The sequence below is a fragment of the Heterocephalus glaber genome, unplaced genomic scaffold, assembly GCF_053883595.1.
Source record: "Heterocephalus glaber isolate CG9 unplaced genomic scaffold, H.glaber_assembly_v1.0 deba00001004, whole genome shotgun sequence".
In the NCBI taxonomy this organism is placed as follows: domain Eukaryota; kingdom Metazoa; phylum Chordata; class Mammalia; order Rodentia; family Bathyergidae; genus Heterocephalus; species Heterocephalus glaber.
The window spans coordinates 5,725,706-5,751,851 of NW_028258179.1; the positions used below are offsets into that span (position 1 = coordinate 5,725,706).

Here is a 26,146-nt window from a genome sequence, read left to right on the forward strand (position 1 = left end):
TCTTTTCTTTTTCTTTTTGCGGTACCAAGGATCGAACTCAGGACCTTGCACTTTCGAGGCAGGTGCTGTGCCACTGAGCTAAATCCCCAGCCCGGTTTTTTTTTTTTTTTTGGTACCAGGGATCGAACTCGGGTCCTTGTGCTTGCACAGCAGACAGCGAAACCACTGAGGTAAATCCCCGGCCCCTTTTCTTTTTTTTTTTTTTTTTTTTGAGACAAGTTCTCACTAATGTCCAGGTTGGCCTCCAACCTGGATTGCAGGTGTGTGCCACCTGCCTAGCCTAAATCTTTTTTTTGCATATTGGGGATTGTACCCGGGGTCTTTGCCCTGACTCACATCCCCAGCTCTTTTTATGTTTTTGATTCTTTTTTTTTTTTTGGTACTGGGGATCGAACTCGGGTCCTTGCGCTTGCGCAGCAGTCGGTGAAACCACTGAGCTAAATCCCCAGCCCTCTTTTTATGTTTTTGAATATTTATTTATTTTGGTTTTCTGAGATAGAGTCTTGCTATAGATAGTTTAGGCTGGCCTTGAACTCCTGGTGACCCTCCTGCCTCAGCTTCCCAAGTGCTGGGATGTGTACAATGCCTGCTTCTAAATTATTAGTAGTTCCTCTTTCCCCTCTGAGGACCAAGATGAAGATGTCCCTCCCTGCTCATGACCAGGCAGGGGCCAAAGTTGTGTTGCCCACTAAGCATAGATATGTGTTTTTAGAAAACACATATGTGAGTAAAGTTAAAACAAAACAAAAAACACCAAGCTAGCAGGCACAGTGGCACATGCTTGTAATCTTAGCGCTCTGATGGCTGAGGCAAGAGGATCACCATGAGTTCAAGGCCAGGCTGAACTACATAGTGAAACCTTGTTCCAAAAAAACCTGGAAAATAAAAATAATTAAAACAAGCAAAACCAGTACCATGACAGGAAATATTTGGGATAGAGGATTAATATGTTTTTTAAAAAAACAACAACCCATTAATGTGCTCTTTAAAAATAAGTTAGCACAACCCAAGTTTTTAAGTGGGAAAAGGCTATAAAAAAACAACAACTGTGGGGCTAGAGGTTTAGCTCAGTGGTGCCACACCTGTCTCACAAGCCCAAGGTCCTGAGTTCGATCTCCAGTTCTGCAAAAAAACCTGTTGGCTCCAGGTGGATAGGACAGGCAGTGTGTACCCACAGTACACCCTGGTGAGTAACCAAAACACACCTTCAAAACAAGGTGGTCTCAGCTTAGCAGGCACGAGGTCGACTGCTGAAGGTGATTGCTGAGTTAGACCCCACTAGGGTCTAGGGTTTAGGGTGGCACCCATGTTCTGGGGCTCCCGCCTCTGTCCGAGGGAGTGGAAATGGGTCTCTTGAAGGACAGTGTGGCCGCTTGTTTGAAAATGTGTACTGCACCTTTTCCAGCAGTTCCACATGTTAGCAGCTGTCTAGGAACTCCAGATGGGATGTGCACTGTAGCTGTGTCTGTCTCTAAGAGCGAAAGCATAGGAAGCCACACATTGATGTAGAGAATTAGATTTAGAATTCCACCCCAAGGTGCACGCACTGTCTTGGAGACCTCCTGGCAGACTTGGGTCAGTGTGGACGGTGACAGGAATTCGCCCAGCAGGGGGTTTTTTGTTTGTTTTTTGTTACCTGGGATCTAACACAGGACCTTGCGCTTTCCAGGCAGGCGCCAGAACCACTGAGCTAAATCCCCAGCCCCTAGCAGGGCTTTAACCCCGAGGCCCCTCTGATCACCAGGGTTATCACCAGGCTGGGGTTCACAGAAGGAAGGGATCAAGCGAGGGGACTTAGAGTTTGCCCGCCTCCTTTGCTTGAGCTGTAGGGGAACCAAAACTTTCCCTCTACTCCTTGAAGGTTTGATAATTTGAGTCTCACCAACAGATTGACAGCAGAGGGACTCTCAGGAGAAAAGGCGTATGAACTGTTTACTGTAAGAGCCTCGCAAAATATGACTCAGAGAAGGGCCTGATGATCAATCGAAGTTTTTATACTATTCTGAGGCTATAGGAAAGAATAAGGCCAGCACTCCAGAGGCTGAGGCAGGAGGATCGCTGTGAGTTGGAGGCCAGCCTGGGCTACAGAGTGAGTTCAAGGCCAGCCTGAACTACATAGCAAGACCCTGTCTCAAAAAAAAAAACAAAAACAAAATAAAAATAAAACCTAAATGACAGCTATGTCAAAGTCTCTGAGCGAGGCACCCCCTTGACCTGTCCTAGGCACAGACAGGAAATGAGGGACCGCGAAGTGATTCTTTGGTACCTGACTTTTGGAGAAGGTTGCACATTTCTTTTACAAAAGGAGTTTCTCGGACTATTCCTGTGTCTGCAGTTTCTCTGAATAGCCATCTTGAAATAAGCCAAAGAAGCATATTTTGAGGTGGCCTATTTTGGTCTTCCACAGAATTTTTTACAGAGAAAAATGTTTTTATATTCTATTTATACAACTGAAAAAATTTGCCAGAAAAAAAAATTTTCTTTTGCTTTCTTTGAAGTGAATGATAGGTTAATTTCTAAGAAAGCAAAAGCAAATCTAGAGAAACCAGGGGCCTTGCCAGACTCTGGAATTTAAATAGTCTCAGCGGAAGCTTGCACATCGGAATCTTTGAGGCAGATGATGACATGGCATGCGTCAGGACCCAGTCATCTCCCAAACACCATTTCCACAGGGTTTGGGCTCAGCTTTCCCGTACATGACAGGTGGGATCCGCATGTCACCACAGCAGGGTGGAGATGGCAGGGACATTGGGTGGTGGCAGCATTGCTGATTTTTAGAGAGATGGGGTACTGCGGATCGAACCCAGCACCTTTATGCTGAGCTGCATCCCTGCCCCCTTTTTTAATTTTTAATTTTGAAATACGGTCTCCTTAAATTTCCCAGACAGGGCTCAAATTTGCAATCCTCCTGCTTCAGCCTCCCAGAATACTGGGATTACCGGCATGTGCCATGGAGCCCGGCCATGCTGGTACTGTTGATGGCGATGCTGTCTATGGGCATCCCACCCTGAACGTGCCCAATCTCTTCTGTTAATGGTGATGCTATTGCTGGTGTGGTGGAGGCAGCGGTGACTCTGGGGTGGTGATGGTAGAAGTGGTGTACTTTAAACGGGTAGAAAATCGAGGTCAAAAGCAAATGTACCCTGGCTACACGTTAAGCAAGGGACAAGGGAAAGGGTCATCACTTGGTTGTTGGTCAGACATGTGTCTGATTTCTCAGCCTACTCCAGTTTTTGGGTACTGGGAATCGAACTCAGGACATCACACCTGCCAGGCAGGTACCGTACCACTGACCTATATCCCTGGCCCACATATCCTAATTCTTATTTCCTTTTTTTTGGTACCAGGGATCAAACTCAAGACCTTGCGCTTACAAGGCAGGCGGTAGCACTACTGAGCTAAATCCCCATCAACCTAATTTTTATTTTCATTCCCTTTCCCTTTCTTCCTTTGCGACTCCCTACATCTCTTGATCCCTTCCCATTTGAGAAAGATCTGTCTCCCTACTTCTATTATCAATTATTTTATTTATACCTTGGGTTTCTCATATAAGAGAAACCATGTGATATTTATGTCTGATTTATTTCACTTAACATTGTGGTCTCAAAGTGTGTTTTAGTTACTTTCTTATTGCTGGAACACAACACCTGGAACACAAGTTAAAGGAGGAGAAGTTTATTTTGATTCTCAGTGTGTAGAGGTTTCAGTGCACAGTTGGCTGGTTCCAAGTCATGGGGCATCACAGAGAGGAAACAGTCCATGGCATGGCAGGCAGGAAGCAGAGAGGGATGAAGGGAAGAGGAGGAAAATATACTCTTCCAGGCCACACCCACAGTGACCAACCTCTTCCCACAAGGCTTCACCTCTCCACTTCACACCCAGCCATAAACCCATCAGTGGAGTAACCCAGTGTCACACACCCACAATCCAGCCACCTCCCCAAATCCCCACCTGTGAGCTCATCAGGCTTTGGAGGGGACATCTAGCTATAAACCATAACGAGATGCACCAATTTTCCTACAAATGACTCAAATTTATCTTTTTTATGGCAGAGGTAGATGAAATAGATAGAACACTTGAAGTTATAGGCATAGGAAAGGACTTCTGAACAGAACCCCAGTTGCACAGGAAATAGTACTAAGAACCATCAAATGGGATCATACCAAATTTAAAAGTTTCTGCATAAGAAACAAACAAAAGAGTAAATGAAGATGGCGCCTTGTTGACAGCCATCTCTGGTGCCCGGCAGCATGCCCGGCTGAGGTCGGGAACTTGGTGCCAGGTAGGCAGGGTCCAAGTCCTGCTGCTCCATTCATTGGCTGTGTGAGTTCAGACGAGCAACTGCAGCCCTCTGAACCTGGTCACCAAGCAGCCCTGCTCAGTGTCCTTGTGGGCTGGGTGCTACTTCAAGCCCCAGGGCTGCAATGCTAGATGCAGTCTTAGTTGCGTCCTGGCTGCTCTTGGTCTTAGTTCTCGTGGAGCCTGGGTTCCAGCAGGAGAAACCTATAGTGAGCCTGCAACTCGAGCTCTCGGTGACTGAGCGAAGCAGGGAGATCTGCTGGAGGTGACCCAGGGACTGTCTTAGCGGGCATTCATGCTCACGGTCACTTCTTTGTGAATCTGAGTGACAAGGAAGAGCCCTTCCCAGGTGGAATCCAGGTCTCTGGAGAGTCCTGGAAATTGTAGCTCACAGTCAGGCGTGGTAGCTCAGCCTGTAATCCCAGCATTCAGGAGGCTGAGGCTCGGAGGGTCACTGCTGAGACAGAAGCTACACAGTGACTTCAAGGCCAAGCTGGACTGCATAGTGAGGCCCTGTCTCAAAAAAAACCCAACAAAACCTCAAAGTGTAGTTTAAGCCAGGCCTGATGGCACAGGCCTATAATCCAAGCAAGGATAAAGCAACATACAAAAACACCGATTTAGCAGTAGATTAGAAGAAAGCTGGGTGCGGTGGCACATACTTGTAATCTCAACACTCTGGGAGGCTGAGGCAGGAAGATCACAAGTTCAGGTCCCACCTTGGGCAACTTAGTGACTTAGCTAGATCCTGTCTCAAAAAAAATAAATAAAAAGTAAAATGGAAGGCTCTAGGGATGTAGCTCAATGTGAAGGGTTCAACCTCCAGTGTGGTCAAAAAGAAAAAGAAGTTGTAGCTCAAGGCAGGTCAACCATGAGGCCGAGAGTGGCTTGGGATAGGATCTACTTCATACAGGGTCCCCGGCATGTGGGTCCTGTCTCCCTGTGGTGGGGAACAGCCAGCCCAGGGTTTTAAGCTATAGGCCAGGAAAGCAGACCAGGAAACCCACGAGGGAGATGTGAGTGGGAGAGGGAGCGGGCCTAGATCTTGAAGCCACGGAGTGGGTGGGAGAGGCAGGTTTAGAGGGAAGAGCTATTTTTTGGCTGTGTGGGTTTTGAGATGCTCGCAGCTAACCCTGGCATCCTTGTCCAGAGGGCAGTGGTGCTACGCTCGGGCACCTGGAGGATGGAAGCAGCAGCTCCCTGCAGTCGGGCCGCCCTGTTCCTTTTTGTCCTGTCTCCCAGGTGCCCTGCGAAGCCAGTCCGGCCAGCATGGTGGCCAAGCTCAGCCAGCTGACAAGTCTGCTGTCCTCCATCGAAGACAAGGTACTGGGGATCTGTGGCTTCTGAGGCCCCCCTTTTTGTACAGAGAATCACAGGCTCAGCCTCTGCGTTCCCCTTGACGCTGTCGTTGCTGCTGCCCACAGGTCAAGGCCTTGCTGCACGAGGGTCCCGAGCCTCCTCACTGGCGTTCCCTCATCCCTCCCGTCACGTTTGAGGTCAGTGGTCCTGGGGTGCCTGGCCTTGCACCCCACATTTGAGGGGACGGACATCTGGGTCCTTTGGAAAGAGGGCTTTGGGCTTGGGCTGCAGAAGGGCAGGGAACCCCATGGTGGAGAATGGCGGTGGGTGGACCTCCCAGCTCGGGCGATGGTTAAACATCTGAGTTGCTGCCGTGAAGCATGCGTGACACCCCCTTGATGGGGACCCAGTGAGGGGAGAGCTCTTTGTTGGCTGTCAACTGTGCCCTTCTCAAAATGGCAGTCATGAGACATTGGACCCAAAACTGGCTGCAAAGCAATGCACTGGGGTGAGGCATGGGGTGGTTGAGAACATGAGAATTTCTGTGATTTCTCCAAGAGGGACTGATTGGAATCTCCAGGCTTGGACCCAGAAGTGGATTTGGCTTCATGAGTCTGCTGTGATTCTTGTACACCCGACCTGCCTGGTCCCAGATTTAGAAAATCAATCTCTCTCTCTCTCTCTCTCTCTCTCTCTCTCTGTCTCTCTCTCTTTCCCTACCCATACCCCAAAGTCCTCTTACCCTGGAAATACTCTTATAAAAGACAGATTTCCATTTTCAAGCATGCCTAGGACAACCCCCCCCCCATTATCAGTAAATGTTCGATTAGTGGTTGTAACAGGACCTGAGTTTAGAACTATTAATTACTCAAGCCCTTTCTGGAAGTAGCCGACACATGCCATTAATGAGTGTTGTTGGAGCAATCAGTGAATGAACCATTTCCCCACACTTCATCTGTTTCCTCCACCAACCCCATGGGTGGAACCGCTGAGGTGAAGGTGAGAGATTCCCCAGGAGGCTGCAGAATGTGTACAGGTTGGGGGACAGGGTCCTGATGTCCCCACATGGCCTTGTAGACTCAGGGCTCACAGGTTGGCATTGCCAAAGTGGGGCCAGAAAATCAACGAACCACATCTGTCTTTCTACAAAGGTGAAGGCCGAGTCTCTTGGGATTCCCCAGAAAATGCAGCTCAAAGTTGACGTGGAGTCTGGGAAACTGATCATTAAGAAGTCCAAGGACAGCTCCGATGACAAGTTCTACAGCCACAAGAAAAGTAAGGTCCCCATGCCTGCCGTGCTCTGGTTCGACTGGGGTTTAGTGTGACTGATCAGTAGGTGACGATCAATAGAAGACTGATGACAGCAGACTGGGGAGAAGCAGGACCTGCCAGGCACATTCCACCCCTTTGCAGAGGGTGATCCCCCCTGGCTGCATACCATCCTCACCACAATGTGGGCATCCTGTCCTGCTCTGAGGTAACCTCTATGGGGCCTCCCCTGCCCTCTGTGAATCCCAAGGGGAGCCTACACCTTGCTGAGCACACTTGGTGCATCCTGCCATAGCAGCAGATGCGTGTGTGCGCGTGCATAGTGATTACATGACAGTGTCTCTTCCCCACACACAGCCAGTCTGACCCACCCTGTCACCTGCCATGCCTGGTACAGGCCCTGGCCAGATGGCATGGTGTCCTTGGCTGGTGGTGTCTTTAGTGTAGCACATACTGACTGGTGCTGATGCTCGTGCATTCTGGAATCCAGCTGAGCAAATTCACATCCCAGCTCTGCCACTTAGCAGCGAGTCTTTGGGTTTGTTACGTCCAAGCTGCCTTAGCAGCTGTGTGATCCTGGCCTGCTTCCCAGGGTCTCCATTTCCTTTGGTGTAAATCAGCGATGCAGAAGATTAAGTGACTAACACAGGAGAGAGCTGGCGCATGGCCTTCTCCGAGGCCGGCTGTGACCCTAAGGCATGAACTGCTGAGGCTTTATCTCTTGCCCACAGACAGGGAACTCTTCACCTGGCAAATGCATACAGAGAGGCTGCTGGGGGCAGGAGCCTGGGCATCCAGGCAATGGGTGCACTGATGAGGTGCCTGTCCCTGTGGAATTTTCACTCTGATGTATTGAATGGTCAGTAAATACTCAAATAAATGTGTTAATACAGTGGTTTCAGCTACCGATAAGTGCTGTTGGGAAAATAGAGCTGCATAATAGGATGGGGAAGGGCTGGGAAGAGGGAAGAGGTTTTTTGTTTGTTTGTTTGTTTTGGTACTGGAGATTGAACTCGGGACCTATTGCTTGCTAGGCAGGCAGCACCACTGAGCTAAATCCCCAGCCCTGTTGTTTGTTTTGTTTTTTGAGACAGGGTCTCACTGTGTAGCTCAGGCTGGCCTCGAATCAGTGATCCTCCTGCCTCAGCCTTCCAAGTGCTGGGAGTACAGGTGTGTGCCACCACACCTGGCCCGGGAAGGGGGTTTTTGTTTGATTTTTTTTTTTTTGGAGACAGTGTTTCACTGTGTATTCCAGGCTGGCCTCGAACTCACTGTGTATTCCAGGCTGGCCTTGAACTCTCAGCGATCCTCCTGCCTCACCCTCCTGAGTGCTGGGATTACTGGGGTGCAACCCCACACCTGGCTGAAGGAGCAGTGTAGAGCAGCCTGGGGCCTGCCCCTCTCAGCAAGAGGCACATGAACCCTGACTTCCAGGCTGAGAAGCAGCCAGTTGGACAGGGGCTGGGGAAAGCATCCAGCTTAGGGAATGACAGGTGAAAATGCTCTGAGGCCGCAGGAGGAGGGCCTTGAGGGAGAGCAGAAAGGGCCTGGCTAGGGGAGAGAGGAGTCCTGAGCAGGGGGGCTGGGTGCCAGCCTCAGTGGTGACGAGAGTGGTGACGAGTTTAGATGCTACCTCAAGTGCTCGGCAAGAACTCGAGTGCTGGATCCCAGTGCTATTGCACAGGGGCCCTTGGAAGGGTGGGGGTGGCTCTCAGGGTGGCAGCCTTGTTTCCACCTGGCATTGGGTCCAGGCAGGGGCTGGCAGGCCCAGGGTAGGGGAGCCGTGCACGGTGTCAGCTGTGCGTGTGGACCTGGAGTTTCCCAGGCCGTCCCCAGCTCTGGCTGATGGCAATGTCTCTTCCTACAGATAGTCACTGGATCTATATACTACACTAGATCGTAGCCAAAAGGCCGAGAAGCGATCATCACTGGATCTATAAAGGCTCTAGACCTCCCCTCAAAAGAACCCCCACCTTCACACAATAGTTTGTGTCCCTTTTCAGGTAGCCCTTTGAAACCAGAGGCCCTCTGGTGTACAGTAGCATTCCTGTTCCTTCTCCTTTTTTTACAGTACTGGTAAGCTACATTCCCCAGGCCTTTCTACTTTGTATTTTGAGTCAGTCTTTTACTAAATTCCCCAGGGGCCTGAACTTGCATAAGTATGTCCCATGCAATATTTGGGACATACTTATGTTTTAAAAAATCATTCACAGTTATTCTGAAATTTATCTTTAAGGGGCTGCCCTGCGTGTTGTCTGGTGATTTCAGCCAGGATGAACATCTTTTGTTCTTAGGTGGAATGGGAATAAAAAGAACAAGGATAAAAGAAAGTATAAAACCGGGCACATTGGCACATACCTATAATCCCAGCACTCTGGGAGGCTGAGGAAGGAGGATCAGGAGGTTGAGCCCAGCCTGGGCACATTAGTGACTTATGGAGAACCTGCATCAAAATAAATGAAACAGAGCTGGGGATGTAGCAAGTCCCTAGAGTCCCAGGCACAGGCTCCACCCAGTCTCTCCCCAGCCACAGTCTGTGCACTTTGCCTGACAGCCATGCCCCCTGGGTAGCAGCCCTTGTCCCCAGGGATCCCTAGGGCTGGGCGTCCATGGGGCAGGAGGGGAGGTGATGTGTTCAGTGCTGACTCTGCACAGACCCTGTGCTGCCACAGTAGGATGGAGGCTAAGAGCACAGGAAGGCTGCAGGGATCCACCGTCTGGGTTCAAATCCTGGCCCTCCCACTTGCTGGCTGTATCATATTGGTCTGGTTGCTTAGCTTTTCTCTGCCTCGGTGTCCTTGCCTGTAAAATGGAAATAACAATGGCTTTCTTGGGGCTGGGGATTTAGCTCAGTGGTTTCGCTGCCTGCTGCGCAAGCGCAAGAAACTGAGTTTGATCCCCAGTACCAAAAAAAAAAAAAAAAGGCTTTCTCATGTTGGTGTTGAATGAGAGGAATACTGAGCTCATCGTGCATGCACAAGCACTTGGCAGGTCCTAGCCTAGCACCTAGTGAGTGGAGGTACCCAGGAGCAGGCTGTGACACTGAGGGTGAGGGATGCCCTGGGGCAGCAGGGAATAGGGGAGTAGGAAGTGGGGTGCGGTGAGGGAAAGGTACACAGGGTATGATCAAAATGTGCAGTGAATACTTAAATTTTAAAACCTTGTTGCAGTAAATGACACATAGCCATGAATGGCCCTCATAATCCTCCTCATTTCAAACACACTCATCCCACTGTCCTTGCTACTTTCTGAAGCAGTTCTGGAGTCCTCTTTCCTGAAGGTCTTTACCACTTTACCAAATGTGATCATAGTGAATGCTGCTGCCATCCAAGGAAGGGCAGGCTTGTAAAAGCACTGCAGTATATCCTCGCATACCTCATTCACCAGATCTCTGCAACTTCTGGGTCTTCCCCAGGGTCAAGATGACTACAAAAGGTCAACATATTGAATTGATTCAGGACATCGAGGCAGCTCCAACAGGTCTGGGCAGAGGCCAAGACAGATTAGCAGGAGAAGGGCATAAAGATTGGTTCTGGATAAGCTCTGTGTGACCCGGAAGTGCTCAGAGGAGGTGGAGACATGAGGCTGGCATTAAGCCTGTGTGAGTCCGGGCTCAGTGTGATGAAGGGGAGACTGAGGGGAAGGAGGCAGGCAGCACATGGGGCTGGCGGCTAAGTGTGGAAACGGAATCCAGGACTTAGCAGGGCCTGGGGGTTCAGATTCCTTTGTCTTAGAGATAGACAGGGATGCTCTTGCCCCCAGGTGTAGGGAGGGCATCATCCCATGATGATCTTATCACCTGCTTCTGGGATGGTCAGAGAGTCCTTTCTATAGCTGCTGATGCTCACACGCCTTCAGCTGAAAATATTCCCTGTGTCAGGTGCCCTACAGTGGGGTAGTGGATCCTGAGCCACATCAGTGGCATTAGAAGCCTAGGCATGCACCTGTAATCTCGGCACTCAGGAGGCTGAGGCAGGAGGATCACTGCTAGTTCACAGCCAGCCTGGACTACATAGTGAGACCCAGTCTCAAAAAACCAAAACAATAAATACAATAAAGGAAGCCGAGGTGATTTCCAGACCAGCCCTTTGTGACCTTAATCTGATGTCCTCTCCCTGGCCCTCCATTTAATCTCCAGTCTGTGAGAGAGCAGTAGCGTCCTGCAGGGCTTCAAGGAGGCTTAAAGGGAACTCAGTGAAGTACCTGGTACCTGGCATCAGGGTGCTCTGGACGGTGGGGCCGATCTTCCAGGGTTGTCGTGGGGAGGCTGAATGGAGCAGTGGGATGGGGTGGCGGTGACAGGCTGTCATCTTCCTGCAGAGTCGAGCTCCAGTGTCAGGAAAAGTGGGGGGCACTGACGGTGTGAGCAGGATCTATGCTGAGTTTTTAAAGTCCCGAGAGCTGATGTTGATGTAGTGTAAAGGGGGACAAGGTCAACACTGCACCCAATCAGCACAGACCCTCTGGGCCCCTGACTCCGCCCCTACCCAGCCGGGGAGTGTGGCTCCCTCTGTCCTGACTCCTGTCCTCTGGGGCCTGAATGACCCGGTCCTGCCCAGCTCTGTGCAGACCTGGTATCCAAAGGCGCCCACTCAACGGTGACCAGTTGCCCAGATGCTTCCTTACTGTTCATAAATCCCAGCAACGGCCCCATGCACCCCCACTTTAACATGCACTCCACGAAGGCCAGGATGTGGATCTCTCGCTCACCACAGAACAGTGCTTGGCAAGGAGGAAGTGATGCATAAATGCATACTGATTTATTTGTTTGTTTTTGAGACAAGGTCTCACTATGTAGCCCAGGATGGCCTTGAACTCAAGGCAATCCTCCTGCCTCAGCCTCCCTAGTACTAGGATGCCAGGAGGGTGTCACCTGGGGAGCTTCTAGTTTTACTAACGTGATGTGGAGAAAATGAGCCACTTACTGCCCCTGATGGAATAATCATTCTGATAAGCAAGCAGGGACCTGCAAGCAGATGTCAAGGAAAACCAGAAATTCAGGGGGAGGAGATGCAGCCTGAGAGAAGATTGGGAACGTCTGAGGGCATCCAGGGGCAGTGGTGCACACCGTGTTATAGGTAGTTTCCTGCTGCTGCTGGCAAAGCCTCCAGGACTCCCTTTGGTGGGATTCCTAGTAGGAGCTGGGTGTGGTAGCACTCGCCTATAACTCCAGCACTCGGGAGGCTGAAGCAGGCTCGAGTTTAAGGCCAGCCTGGGCTACATAGTGAGACTGTGTCTCAGAAACAAACGAAGACAGCAGTTGATGCCTCTGCTATTGTCACTTCCTTCAGAAAGCAGCACTCAGGAGAAAAAGGACTGAGACATGGTTCTGACAGCTGGGAGGCAGCTAGATAAAGCGCACTCACAGGAACCAAAATACCAAACTCAAAGCACCTGCCTGGGGAAACTGAGACCCTTGACTCAGCCCACAGAACCCACAAAGGGCCCAAGAGCTGACAGCACCGGGGTGGGGTCTGGGGACCGAGGGGCTGGAACGAGATGGAGGCTTGGACCCCTGGCCGAATAAGTGGACAAATGAATGAACTGCCATTTTCCTTAAGTCCTACAGCTCATCAAGTCTCAGAAGTTTCTGAACAAGTTGGTGATTTTGGTGGAAACAGAGAAAGAGAAGACTCTGAGGAAGGAATATGTTTTTGCTGACTCTAAAGTAAGTGACAGCGAAGTTGTGAAAGGGGACAAGAGGGCAGTGGGGGACAGCTGTCTTTCCAGGATGGTACTGTCGTTCGTCACCGTCTCACACCTGGGGAAGCTGAGGTCACAGCAGCTCTGGAAGAGCTCGGGGCAGCTGGGATGGGCTGGGTCACAGCTCCAGGAGGAAGAGCTGCCGTGGGCCTGGGGGGCAGCCCAGGGTGGCCCCTGTGCAGCTAGAGGCCAGTTCTCTGCCACCTGTTCATCCATCTCAATGTCCCACCCATAGCCAGGTGTGGGGGCTCACGCCTCTAACTGACACTCTTGGAGGCTGAGGCATGAGGATTGTAAGTTTAAGCCCAGCCCTAGCAATTTAGCAAGACCCTGTCCAAAATAAGAAAAGGGTGGGGATCTGGGGAGGTGGGACGGAGCTCTGGGGGTGACACACCAGGCAGGACAATGTGGGGGATGCTGAGAAGAACAAGGAAGTGGGAGCCAGACAGGTGACTAGAGGTAGAGAGAAAAATGGCCTTGCTGCGCAGCCTCCTGGTGCATGGGCATAGATCCCAAACCCAGTTAGCTCACCCCGTTGCTACAAGCTCGGGAGGGTTGAGACACCGAATCATGAGGCACCACCAACTACAGATGGTGTCCACACAGCTGGCCACCATCAGTCACAGCTTTGTGACCCAGAGTTCTCAGAGGGGACTCTGAGACTTGCAGTGAGGAGTTTGAATCATGTGAAATTGCTGGCTGTGTTTACATGAAGCAGTCAAAGGCTGGTCCTTTCCTATGGCCCGACTTGAAATTTTGTGTCCTCTTGTGCCATTTAAAGTCAGGCTCCCCCAGTGACTGAATCCTAAGAGAGCAGTGAGCCTGCTTTGCCCCACTGTGACCCAGGAAAAATAGGTGAAAAAGTGGAAGGCAGCTGTGACAGCCCTCACATGCTCTTTTCTTTTTACTTAGCTTCTGTAACTTAAAATTATTCTCACAGGTGAAATGGTAACAAATACAAATAAGTACAAGTTTAAAATAGAAACACCCATATACCACTAAAACACACCATACACCTTGGGCTATACCTTACCAGATGTGTTCTTTTCTTTTTTCTTTTGGTACCAGGGATCAAACTCAGGACCTTGTGCTTGCCAGGCAGGTGCTGTGCCACTGATTTACATCCCCTGCTCCCTTTTCTTTTCTTTTTTTGGGGGGTGTTTTATGTTTTTGAGACAAGGTCTTGCTATGTAGTCCAGGCTGTCGAACTCACATCGATCCTCCTGCCTCAGCTTTCTGAGTGATGGGATTATAGTGCTAGCCACACCACCGGGCTTTCCAGATGTTTTTTTAAAATCGAAAATACAATGTTGCCAGTCATACCATTTTGTCGTGTAACTTTTCATATGTAGTGGTATATTTTGGTCGTCTCTTTTTTTTGACAAAGTGCTTCTGCACTTCGTTTGTAAACCCTGTGGTACCCTCGCTTTTGTGACAGTTACTCACGGACCCCCCAGGACTGGGCCCGAAGCCTGCCCCTGAGTCTGGATCCCACACGTGCTGGGCAGGGCCTTGTTGAGGTGGGGTCTTTCGCAGAGCCTGATTTTCTCCTTAGTGCCCCTGCCCAGCCGTGCAGTGGAACGGCTGGGTCAGAGAAGCCTCTACTCGTGCCTCTGCACACTTGATTCCAAGCCGCTGTCCTGCCAGTGTGCACCGCTCATGCTCCTCGCTATGCTTTGGGTGCTGACCGAGTCCTTTGCAAAGGACGAGGCGGGGCCACGCTCAGTCTTGCCCCTTCCATCCGCAGAAGAGGGAGGGCTTCTGCCAGCTCCTGCAGCAAATGAAGAACAAGCACTCAGAGCAGCCGGAGCCCGACATGATCACCATCTTCATCGGCACCTGGAACATGGGTGGGTGCTGCTGCCCCGCCCCGCCCCGTCTCGCCTCGCCTCGCCTCGCCTCTGGCCCTGTCTTCCTGTTTCCTTGTCCACATGTGGGTGGGGACACCCTGGGTCTCCTGACTCCCTTCGCCAACCCAGCCCTTCCTCACGGCCCCTTTCTAAGGAATCCCACTGTCCTCTCAGAACAGGAAAATGAGTTTAAGACAGCTGTACCCCAAGAGTAGCCAGAGGAGGTTACTTCCGAATTGGAAGGTTTTACGTAAAGAATCTGAATATCTAGGTGAAGGGGCTCATATCTTAAGAAGCTCACCAAGGGGCAAAGGGGCCCAGGCCCTGAAGAGAACAGGCTGGGCATGGTGGCACATGCCTGTGATCCTAGCACTCAGGAGGCTGAGGCAGGAGGATCACCACAAGTTTGAGGCCAGCCTGAGCTACATAGTTCAAGGCCAGCCTGGACTGCATAGCAGGACCTTGTCTCAGAAACAAACAACAAAAAGAAATCTACCCCCAATTTATCCAGAAAGAAAAAGAGAGAGATTGCTAGGTAGGTAGAAAGGTAGAGGATTCCCAGTTAAATTTGAATTTTGTATAAAGAACAAGTAAGTTTTTAATATGGATATTTGGCTGGGAATAAATAAGTAAATACCAAATATAACTGCTAATAGAGCATATATACTTATATCCTAATACATTTTGTATACTAAATACAGTCATACCTTGATACTCAACTGCTTGGAAACTTATTGAATTTATTGATACATTCTGATGCACCCAAACTAGAACTTGTCTGTGTCAGTGGTCTCGTGACTTGCTGCCCTTTCTAGACAAATTTGTTGGGCACTTGTCACACTCCCGGCACTAATAAATGATGAGCACCCAGGTAGGCACCACTGTGTATAACATGTAAACTAAATAGAAATTATACTAAGCATTTAGTGAAAGTATTCAGCTAAAAATAGATACTGAAGATATACTAAATGGATGGTGGATAGATAGGCTAACCGTATGTGTTATACTGAATAATGTGGAGTAAGTCCTCAGCTAGAAATAGGCGAGCAGGGAGGAGATGCCCAGTTGCATCTGACTCAGTCTTTGTGCTTGCACGTGCTCACGCTGTCCTGCTGCACAAGGGAGGGGGCGAAAGACCTGGGAGGAGCCAGCTGGGGCCCGCTGCACCGGGCAGGGTAGGAGGGGCTCCACAAGCGGTCACCTGCCTGCCCTAGCTGCTCCTGCAACACGGGGGGGGGGGGGGGGGGGGCCGTAATTCCTGCCCGGCTGCGCCACAGTTTCTTCTTTTGGGCTTTAACATCGTCTTTCAAAAGAGACTTTCCCGGATTCTGACCCCTAGGGCATCCCGGTGTTACTGGCACTTAGATCTCTCTAAGGCCTTTGCCAGAAGGGCTTCACGTGACCGTGTGGCCCCTCCCCCCTGGCCGTTTCCAACCGGCCTCTGACTCACGTGGTGTTGGGTTTTGCTGTTGAAGGTAATGCCCCCCCTCCCAAGAAGATCACGTCCTGGTTTCTCTCCAAGGGGCAGGGAAAGACGCGGGACGACTCTGCAGACTACATCCCGCATGACATCTACGTGATCGGCACCCAGGAGGACCCCCTGGGAGAGAAGGAGTGGCTGGAGATACTCAGACACTCCCTGCAAGAAGTCACCAGCATGACTTTTAAAACAGTGAGTGAGTGGGACTCTGGGTCTCTGCTTGGCTAGGAGCAGCTCAGGGGCCAGGGCAGCTTCGGCCTAGCGCCTCCCCACTTCCAAAGATATTTGGGTCTCTGGTTCCCCGGTTGCAGAGCCAGAGGTGCACTGGAGACCATACTCGGAAGCTGACGGGGCCTACGGTCTCATCTTTAAGACGCTTTGCCTCATTGCTGGCCTCGTTAAGAGTTACCCCAAAGGCTAAGGGTTATGGACAGAGCACCCCGCTCCCAGGCGCCAGGGCTGGGGCGAATCACTGTGCTCTGAGTGTGGCAATGCTGTTCCCCAGGTCGCCATCCACACACTGTGGAACATCCGCATCGTAGTGCTGGCCAAGCCGGAGCACGAGAACCGGATCAGCCACATCTGCACCAGCAATGTGAAGACCGGCATCGCCAACACCCTGGGTGAGCGGGCAGGGGCGCCCGCCCCCCATGGTGTGCCCTGTGGTGTCCTTGCCACCTGGGATCGACCCCCAAGAGTCTGGGGCTGGCACATGGGCCTCGGGCCTCGCTTGAGCAGCCAGAGCCTGGAATGGGGTGGGCAGACATCTGCCGGGAAGGGGCAGGGCAGCTCTGTGGCCCACAGGCCACGCCTCACCTCTGCCTTTTTGGCCAAGATCTGCCACGGTCGACACTAAAACTGAGCAGGGAGACTGGTCATTTGAGTGACTGTGTGGCCCTGTCTGGGTGTGTGTGAGCGTGGGGTGTGGACGAGCCAGCCTGTGGATGAGCGTGAGTGCATACCTGTGAGGGGGCTGCACACATCGAATGTGTGTGTTTATGTGATCTGTGCATGTATGTGAGTCTGTGTCACCCTGGGAATATGAGTGTGTGTTTATGGGTGTGTGTCAGTCTGTTATGTGTGTGTGTCTCTGAGTGTGGGGGTGCTGTGTGTGTGGACACAGGGCCGCTGGTGGAGTCAAGGGGCGAAGCCAGTGGTTTCCGGTGGTTGGAGCCGGGCCAGGACAGCCCTGGAGATAACAGGAAGCAGGAGGATTGCTGCAATCGCACATGCAAAGGCCCGGGCTTCCCTGCCTACAAACCTCCAACTTCCCGTGTCCACGTGCATGAGTCCCTCTGTCCTTCCTGCTCGGAAGCATGGGCTTCAGGAACCTCCCTCATCTGGATTCCATTGCTCCCTGGCCCCTGCCCACAGGGCAGAAGTCACTCAAACAGAACTGCACCTCCGCCGCCGGGCCTCACCTCAGCCAGTGCCCCAACTCTGGGCCAGCACCTCAGGGCCGAGGCGGGCTGGGGCTGGACGCGGGAAGTTACCAGTGCATGGAGCCTAGCTCTCCACAGCTCTGTGGGCTCTGACATGGTCCGCAAGCAGACAGGTGGCAAGAAGGTGGTTTCCAGGGTGACCACACTGGAGCCACAAGGGGAAGGCAAGGGGTGGCTCTGCCGGCCCCAGGGGTCTGAGGTCCGAGGTGAGGAGCGCAGCAGCCTGGCACTCAGGGACCACACGTGGCTTGTGGTTCTCAGCCTCCGGCCTGGCTCAGTCACAGAGCAGGGGTCAGCAAACTGAGAGGCAGGTGGGTGCACCCCTTGAGCTCTGCCCTGAAAGCAGCTTCACAGGGGCAATACTTAGAGCGCAGGGCGGATCTGTCTTCTCATAAAACACTGTTTGTGAACACTGAAATCCTTTGTACTTTTTTTTTTTTAATCCTTTGTATTTTAATGTGTCCTGGGCCAGGGATTTAGCTCAGTGGTCCCGCCACCTGCCTCGCAAGCACAAGGACCCGAGTTCGATCCCCAGTACCAAAAAAAAAACCCCATAGCCTTGTTTAATGTGTCCTGAAAGATTATTTTTCTTTTGATTTTATTTCCCCAACCACTTAAAGATGTAAGAACCATTTTGAGCCAGTAGTGGGCCAGTTCCTGTACCTTCCTGAAGCCCGGAACCTCTGGTCCAGCGGGTCTGGTGTTTCTCCTCCCAACAAGTTGCCAGGTGGCCCAGGGAACACACTCTGAGAAGCACTAGTCTAGAATAGATCAGAATGAGGGGAGGCCAGGGATTTACCTCAGTGGCGCCGCACCTGCCTCGTAAGCTCAAGGTCCTGAGTTCAGTCCCCAGTACTGGGAAGAAAAATGAGGAGAAAACAAAGTGTGCTCTGGGTGAGGGTCTTTGGTTAGTTGGGAGAAGCCCAGGGTGGCTGGCTGTCCACCTGTCACCCCAAGGGACCCTGGTTACTCTCTTTCGTCTGCTCCCCGCCTCCCTCTTTTTTTTAATATCCTTCCCTTCTCTGCCTTTCCCACCACTTGCCACCTGTGCCTGTTTGATATTCTGATTCTTCTCTCTCTTCCCTCTCTTAGGGAACAAGGGAGCGGTAGGAGTGTCATTCATGTTCAACGGAACCTCTCTGGGGTTTGTTAACAGCCACTTGACTTCCGGAAGTGAAAAAAAGCTCAGGTAATGGGCACCTTCCCTGTATTCGGGTCCCCCCACTCCAAATGCCCCAATCCCCTGCTCAGCCTGGGACCCCGTGGGTGACACAACCCTTAGGGGCTCTTCCTGGCTCTGCAGAGACAGCTGCAGCTCTATGGGGGCCTCAAGTGCGGGTGACTTGTCTGAAGGACGGGGAAGGTGTCTGGGCCGTAGGCTGTCGGACACTGAACACCACCCGCTTTCTACAGGGCCGCCTCAGCCAGGCCCCCTTACGGGTAAAGCCCATCCAGCCCAAGTGGCCCACGCAGGAAGATGCCATGTAGATTAGTCACTCTTCCGATGGCCCACCAGGCGGGTCCCACTGCTTGGCCTTGACCTTTTGAGCTCCCAGCCTGGCCAGAAGCCCCTTTGCATCCTTCCCTGCCCACCTGTATGGCCGGGTGGTCCACTGCAGCAGGCTGGTGGTCTGATCCCCAGGGCCCCCAACATCCCCTCCCTTTTTTTTTTTTTTGGTTCCAGGGATCGAACTTGGGTCCTTGCGCTTGTGCAGCCCTCCCTTTTTTTGAAACAAGGCCTCACTGTGCAGTTCAGGCTGACCTTGAACTCACTATATAGCTCCGGCTGGCCATGAACTCACGGCATTCCTCCTGCCTCAGCCTCCTGAGTGCTGGGATTACAGGCATGCACCACTACACCCAGCTCCCCAAACCCCTTTTGTCTTCCTGCCCTGTGGGGTGGGAATCAGTGACCCCATGCAAGATGGCACTTTTCCCTTGCATTAGGAGAAACCAAAACTATATGAACATCCTCCGGTTCCTGGCTCTGGGAGACAAGAAACTGAGTCCCTTTAACATCACTCACCGCTTCACCCACCTCTTCTGGCTTGGGGATCTCAACTACCGAGTGGACCTGCCCACCTGGGTAAGGAGCCTCTGCCTGGGGCTGGGGGAAGGGATCCCAGGGACAGTTTAAGGCAGATGATCATGGAGACGCATGAGCTTCCTATCATGGAGCCACAGCCTTTCCTTGTGGTCCCTTCTGGTCCCGCGACTGCCATACTGCTCCTCCTCATGGCCACTACCTCAGGTCATCCAGCTGGTCAGCGACAGTCCTTCACCTTGCAGGCTGGCTCCCTCTGTGTCCAGATCAGGGAGCCAGTGCCTGGGGACTCACAGGCTGGCAAGGCTGTCTCCATTCCACAGAAAGAGCGAGGGAAATCAAGCAGGCAGACCTGCCTGTCTCATGAAGGATTAATAAAACTGACCGTGGGGAGCACGGTGGTATCTGCCTGTAATCCCACCACTCTAGGAGGCTGAGACAGGAGGATCAAAAGTTCAATCCCAGCCTGGGCAACTTAGTGACCTAGCGAGATTCTGTCTCAAAAGGCTGGGGATATAGCTCAGTGTGGTAGCCCTGGGTTTAATCCTCAGTATTAATAAATAAATAAAAGTAAAAGATATTAAGTCAGTGTGCCAGGAATAAAAAGTCCATATGCGAATGTAGCCCAGCCAGGGACTTGAGTTATTGGGACGCCACTGCTCTCTGGTTTCCCTGATTAAACCCTGGGCACCAGGAAGCAGCATCCCGGGTCCCCAGGGTCAGGGCGAAGGGTGTCTCACCGGGATGCGTCCTTGCCCCAGGAGGCGGAAGCCATCATCCATAAGATCAGGCAGCAGCAGTATGCCGACCTGCTGGCCCACGACCAGCTGCTCACGGAGAGGAGGGAGCAGAAGGTTTTCCTGCACTTCGGTGAGGAGTCTCCTGGGGCCCCTGCCCGTCCCCCAGATGTCCCTGCTGGGGGAGGCCAGTGTCTGCAGTGTGGGGAAATTTGGGGCTCACAAGTGAGACTCTCATCTGTGTTTCAGAGGAGGAAGAAATCACGTTTGCACCCACCTATCGATTTGAAAGGCTGACTCGGGACAAATACGCCTACACGAAGCAGAAAGCAACAGGGGTGAGTCTTTCCCAGGATCCTCCTGGCTTTCTTGACCACCAGACAGCAGAAAAGGGAAAGAAAAAAGAAATCACTCGTTAATTTGTGTCAGAACAAGAACTGGGCAACCAACTTGGATGCTGAAAAGAGCTGAACCAGCCAGGCCTGGTTGTATGCGCCTGTAGTCCCAGCACTCAGGAAGCTGAGGCAGGAGGACCACCATGAGTTGGAGTCTAGGCTGGGCCATATAGTGAGTTCAAGACCAGCCTGAGCTACATAGGGAGACCTTGTCTCTAAAAACTAAAATTAATAATAATAATGGAGCTGAACTAATGACCCTTATACTAAGGTTCTGAGAGAATATTCAATCATCATTTTTATAACTAGGTTCTGAAGCCTATTTTTGACAAATATACAACAAACAATAAATCCAGGGTCCTGTTATCAGATACATTTTACTAAATTGCCAAATTAATCAACACTAAATAGATTTCTTCCCTGCAGAACTCAGGAAAGCCTTTATGGGCTTCGGAGCATTATGGTTTTCAATATCTTAGGTCGCTTGTGTTCCAAGAAACAGAGTTTTGTAGAAGATGCAGTAAAACATTTATTTGTTCGTTTGTTGGGAGATCTCTCCCAATGGCCTGTGGTGGGGCAAGTCCTCACCAAGGTGACGAAAGCAGAGCTGAAGGAGCTGCCCGCCCCAAGGAGTTTGTGATAGGAAGACAAGACAGGAGCCCACCTGACTGTAAGCTGAGAGCAGAAGTGACAATGACAAAGGCCACACAGCAGTCAAAGGAGGAAGTGACTGTGGTGGCCAGGAAGGATTGGGAGGCTGCTCAGAGATGCCTTGAAGGGCAGCCTGGGTTTCTTCGGGCAGCCGTGGTGGTGGAGGGGCTGGTACATTAGAGGGAGGGGGCAGATGCCACCTTCAAGGGCCCAACCCAGGGAGGCCAGCCCAAGGCAGGGTCCTGAGGGGCAGAGGTGTGGGATGGTGGAAGACCCAGGGCCACTTGAGCCCAGGGGCAATGGAGAAAATGAAAGAAAAGGAGAAAAGAGGATGTGTGGAGAGATCCAGCTGCCATTAATAAAAACTGGAAGACAGAGCTGGGTCACAGGGGAAAGATAGAGCTTGTTTCCAGACATATTGATTGGGTAATATCAATAGAGAAGCTCAGAGATAGCCAGAAGGTAGTTGAAAATATGAGATTGGTATTAAAAGAGAAAAGTGGGTGGATTCATGGATTTGGGAGTTCCCTGCTTGGAGGAGACAGTCACATCCAGGTGAGATTGCAGGAATGAAAGAAGGGCAAGAAGTGGAGGTGCGGACAGGTTTGGGTGCCCTGCGCTCTGATGCTAGAGAAAGGACCAGCACTAACAATGGAGGCATAAGAAGAGTTAGAAGGAGGACCAGCATCCTCTGGGCACTCAGTGTCATGGGAGTGGGGCCCAAGACTAGGAAGGATTAGCAGCAGGACGGGGAAAGGGAGCCAAGGAGGAGGGCCAGGCACAAGGAGCGTGAGCAAAAGGCTCAGGGCTTTGGGTGGAGTCTTACAGATGCACTCAGATCTCAAGAAGGTAAGGGCTATTCTTTCCCCAAGGTGAGCAAGTGGGTCCCTGGAGCAGCTTTGCAGGAATTCAGGTTCCTGGGCCTCATCCAGATGCTCTGCTGCAGCGGGGCCAGTTTGGTATGGTTCTAGAGGTCACAGGAGAGCTTCAAGGTTAGGAAGTGAGGGTTTGGCAGCATCTGTGGAAGTGACACATGCACTGCACTATGAGTGAGAAATTGGTACATTGTCCACCAACAGTGAGGCAGAACAGCTCCGTTCCTGATCTCTAGAAACAACCAACCCTGTGTCTACTAACAGCAGAAATGCGGTGTATACATGCAGTGGAATCCCCTTCAGCATTCAGCAAAGGAACTTTTACAGGCAACAACATGGGTGAAAAAGCCGAGCACGGTGGGCAGGCCTCTAATCCCAGCACTCAGAAGGCTGAGGCAGGAGGATCACCATGAGTTCAAGGCCAGCCTGGGTTACATAGTGAGTTCAAGGGTATCCTGAACTACATAGCAAGACCCTGTCTCAAACAAATAAACAGCAGGTCATCTGGAACGTCTGGAAGTGTGGGCACAGCAGTGAGATCAGGACTTTAAGTGAAGTGTAAAGTGACCTATGAGTAAATTCTCTTAAGAGTCATTAGCAGATGATTGCACGGATTGCTGGGGTCACCAATTAGCCTTACTTTCCTTCTCTCTCTCTCTCTGTTTTGATTTTTTCTCTTTTTTCTTACCAAACAAAAAGAAAACAGTAGCAGGTCGTTCACCATGCTGTGACTTTGCTTTGCAGATGAAGTACAACCTGCCCTCCTGGTGCGACCGGGTCCTCTGGAAGTCTTATCCCCTGGTGCACGTGGTGTGTCAGTCCTATGGTGAGTCCAACTCTGCCTTGCAAGAACAGCACCAAGGGGGGCCTCAGTCTGCTTATCTGGAAAATGGGCGTGCTCCCCAGCCCTAGTCAGGTGACCCGAAAGAGCCTGTGTATCGCCTCCACACCAGAGCCATCCAGGCCTGTGACCTCCTTCCCAATTGCAGCCGGGTTCAGTTGCATCCACACCCGCCTCCCGCATCCTGCCAGTTCTCTTCCTGGGAAGAGGCAGCCACCTGCCCTCGCCACCTCCCCTTCAGGGCGCCGGGAGACCATGGTGGCTCTTAGGATACCACTTCCCATCTGGGAGCCTCACCTGGGCTCCCAGAACTGCTGCACAGGGGAGCGGAACACAGAGGTCTCCCCGCGCAAAGGGCAGAGAGGAAGCCAGCCCACACCTGAGGGGCTGCTGTGTCCTCCGCCAGGCTGGGCAGGAAGGGAAGGATGAAGAGGCGGGGAATTTTGCTAACAACATTGCGGGCACAGTAGAAGGTTTTGTGAGTTGGGTTGGAGGGGGAGGAAGAAGTTGGGAAAGAAAAGGGAAAGGAGGTCCAGAGTTCGGGAAATCGGGGTGAGCCAGCAGCTGTTAACACTACCAGATGTGTCAGCTGTCTATGCGACACGCTACCCCGGAACCCAGTGTCTCGAAGCACCCGCCCGGTGCTCGCTCACAGCCCTCTGGACACCCCCAGGTGGCCGTCCTTGGGCCGCAGTTGCTGGCTCTCGGCGGGGGCCCTGGCGGTGATCCCTGACTCAGCAGCCCACGCCTGCCTTTCCAGGTCTCAGGGTTCCCGGCTCTGGTGTCAGCTGCCCTGTCTTAGCTTGTCATCCACAGCTCAGCCTCAAGACCTCCTCCTCCTCCCCTCTCCTGCAGGCAGCACCAGCGACATCATGACGAGTGACCACAGCCCTGTGTTCGCCACGTTTGAGGCCGGGGTCACCTCCCAGTTCGTCTCCAAGAACGGTAAGCGGTGGCCGCAACTGGGTCTCTGTTTTCTCAGCTTCTGCTGCAGCCATTTGTGGTCTGCATGGAGTGAGGCTGATTCTCCCGCCAAGCCCAGAGCCCGCTGACCGATGCTGGGCGTGCAGGCGGAGGCACCATCATTCCGGAGAATCTACCCACTGTGTCCGGCAAATACACTGACCTATTGCAAACTCAGTCTGCTGCAGTCAGAAAGATTTCATGATTGGTGTCTACCAAAGTGCGGCCTGGCTACACTGAAGCCGGTTCTGGGGTTGGGACAGGGATGACCGTTGATCCGTGGTATGTTTGTTCTAACAGGTTTTAAGCTGATCCCTTCTGGGTGGGCAAGCACTTTAGCTTTCCACTTAATAGTGTGGTATACTTTATTGAATTACACTTACGCTGCTGGGGATTTAGCCTAGTGGTTTGGCTGCCTGCTGTGCAAGTGCAAAGACCCAAGTTCAATCACCAGTACCCAAAAAAAAGAATTACACTTATGCTTTCAAAGTGTGTCTATTTAAAGAAAACATTAAATAGGCATTAGTGGTGCTGGAGATGTTAGACATTGTGGAAATGGGGTGTGGGCGGCTGTCTTGGAAAACACTAGATTTTTGTTTGTTTTCAGTTTAGTTTTTGTTTTTTGAGGGGGGAGGGGTTCAGGGTTTTGCCATGTAGTTCAGGCTGGCCTTGAACTCCTTACCTAGCCCAGGCTGGCTTTGACTTCTCAGTGATACTCCTGCCTCAGCCTCCCAAGTGCCAGGATCACAGGTGTGCACCACGACACCCAGTTCCGAAACACCAGATTTGCAGGCAGTTTTTCAAGTTGCCCAGCCCAGCCCTGGTCCCCAGGCAGCAGGGGCCGGGCAGTCCCTCTCATGTGTCCATCTGGTCACCCGCCTGGGTAGCCAGGGCTGTGGCGTCACCCCCTCTGCCCGCTCCTTACATCTGTGTGGCCCATTTAGGAAGCTGCATGTGGGGAACCCAAATCCAGGCAGGAAGAGGCCACTCCCATCCGCTGTGACCTGATGGACGCAGATGAGGCTGGGACCCTGTCTTTCTGGGGTGCCCCTCCCCAGATTGTTGGGTCTGGTGTCTGCAGCACCGGCAACATGGCCTCCCTTCTGCACCCCAGCTTGACATTGCTCTGCCAGTTATGTCTCCTTTCTAGCTTTGGCCTCTGCCTCTCCAGAACCTCCCTAGCATTTCCTCCTCATCCCTACTCCCCTTCTCTTTCTCTGAGTTGGGACAGCTCCATGGGGTGGCCCATGTCACCTCCGCGTCACTGGCGATGGTGTTGTCTGTTTCGGGCTCAAGGATACTGATCCCTGGGATGGAGTTTGGATTGAGTATCTACCTGAGGGACCCTGGCCTGGGTGCCTGGGGTTCTGTAGGAGAAAGTGAAGAAGGACAGATAGGTGGGAGGGACGAAAGGGAAGATTTGTTCTTGCTCCCAAGTGGCTCAGAATTTATAGGAAAATGAAGAATATTTAAAGCCAGCTTATATCCCAGCACTCGGGAGGCTGAGGCAGGAGGATTGCCATGAGTTCCAGGCCAGCCTTGGCTACATAGTGAGTTCAAAGCCACCCTGAACTATATAACAAGACCCTGCCTCAAAAAACCCAAAAAAACAAAGCAACAAAAAAGCTGCTGAGGGGATCTAGCTCAATGGTGCCACCACCTGCCTCACAAACACAAGGTCCTGAGTTCGCTCCCCGGTACCACAAAAAGGAGCTGAACAGACTGGAATGGTGGTGAGCATCTGGGCCATTTTACCAGCTCCCTGCCAGACCTAGTGGCAGACTGCAGAGTGAGGTTAGGGGCCGATGGGGCCCCAGAGCTTTGGGGCAGTGCTGAGAGTAGCACTTGGCGCCTCGAGCTCTGTTGTGTGTGCTGTGCCCCTGTGCGGCCAGCTCAGGATGGATCGGAGGCTGCTGCCAGCATTACAATGCCCAGCATGGGTGGGCATTGGCGCTCATGGTAGCTTTACTCCAAGGCAAACTTCTTCCTCCTGGACTCTGCCCTTCCTGGGACCCCGAGAGGGAGCTTGGCATGGCGAGTCCACACTCGGGAAGGAAGCCTTGGAGAGGCGCTGAAAATGTCGCGGCCTGCCACACCGCCTGAGCCTCTCCTCACTTGCTGCAGGCCCCGGGACTGTGGACAGCCAGGGCCAGATTGAGTTCCTTGCATGCTACGCCACTCTGAAGACCAAGTCGCAGACCAAGTTCTACCTGGAGTTCCACTCCAGCTGCCTGGAGAGTGAGTGACCTTGGGCTGCCTTTGGGCGGGCGGGCAGGACCCTATCCTGGGTCCTTTTCA

General features: G+C 52.1%; 1 protein-coding gene across 4 annotated transcripts in view; it reads left to right on the forward strand.

The window, feature by feature from the left end:
- Positions 1 to 26,146, forward strand: part of Inpp5d (inositol polyphosphate-5-phosphatase D) — an 89,077-nt gene that overhangs the window by 49,386 nt on the left and 13,545 nt on the right. For all 4 annotated transcript variants that reach the window (XM_087209426.1, XM_004868084.4, XM_004868086.4 and 1 more), the window contains 14 exons: positions 5,542 to 5,622; positions 5,724 to 5,795; positions 6,750 to 6,873; positions 12,429 to 12,535; positions 14,318 to 14,420; positions 15,896 to 16,092; positions 16,406 to 16,523; positions 18,435 to 18,531; positions 19,290 to 19,428; positions 20,148 to 20,256; positions 20,373 to 20,461; positions 22,789 to 22,870; positions 23,741 to 23,830; positions 25,973 to 26,086. In XM_087209426.1, the coding sequence (XP_087065552.1) occupies positions 5,542 to 5,622; positions 5,724 to 5,795; positions 6,750 to 6,873; positions 12,429 to 12,535; positions 14,318 to 14,420; positions 15,896 to 16,092; positions 16,406 to 16,523; positions 18,435 to 18,531; positions 19,290 to 19,428; positions 20,148 to 20,256; positions 20,373 to 20,461; positions 22,789 to 22,870; positions 23,741 to 23,830; positions 25,973 to 26,086 (1,522 nt within the window). The remainder of the gene's footprint in view (positions 1 to 5,541; positions 5,623 to 5,723; positions 5,796 to 6,749; positions 6,874 to 12,428; positions 12,536 to 14,317; positions 14,421 to 15,895; positions 16,093 to 16,405; positions 16,524 to 18,434; positions 18,532 to 19,289; positions 19,429 to 20,147; positions 20,257 to 20,372; positions 20,462 to 22,788; positions 22,871 to 23,740; positions 23,831 to 25,972; positions 26,087 to 26,146) is intronic.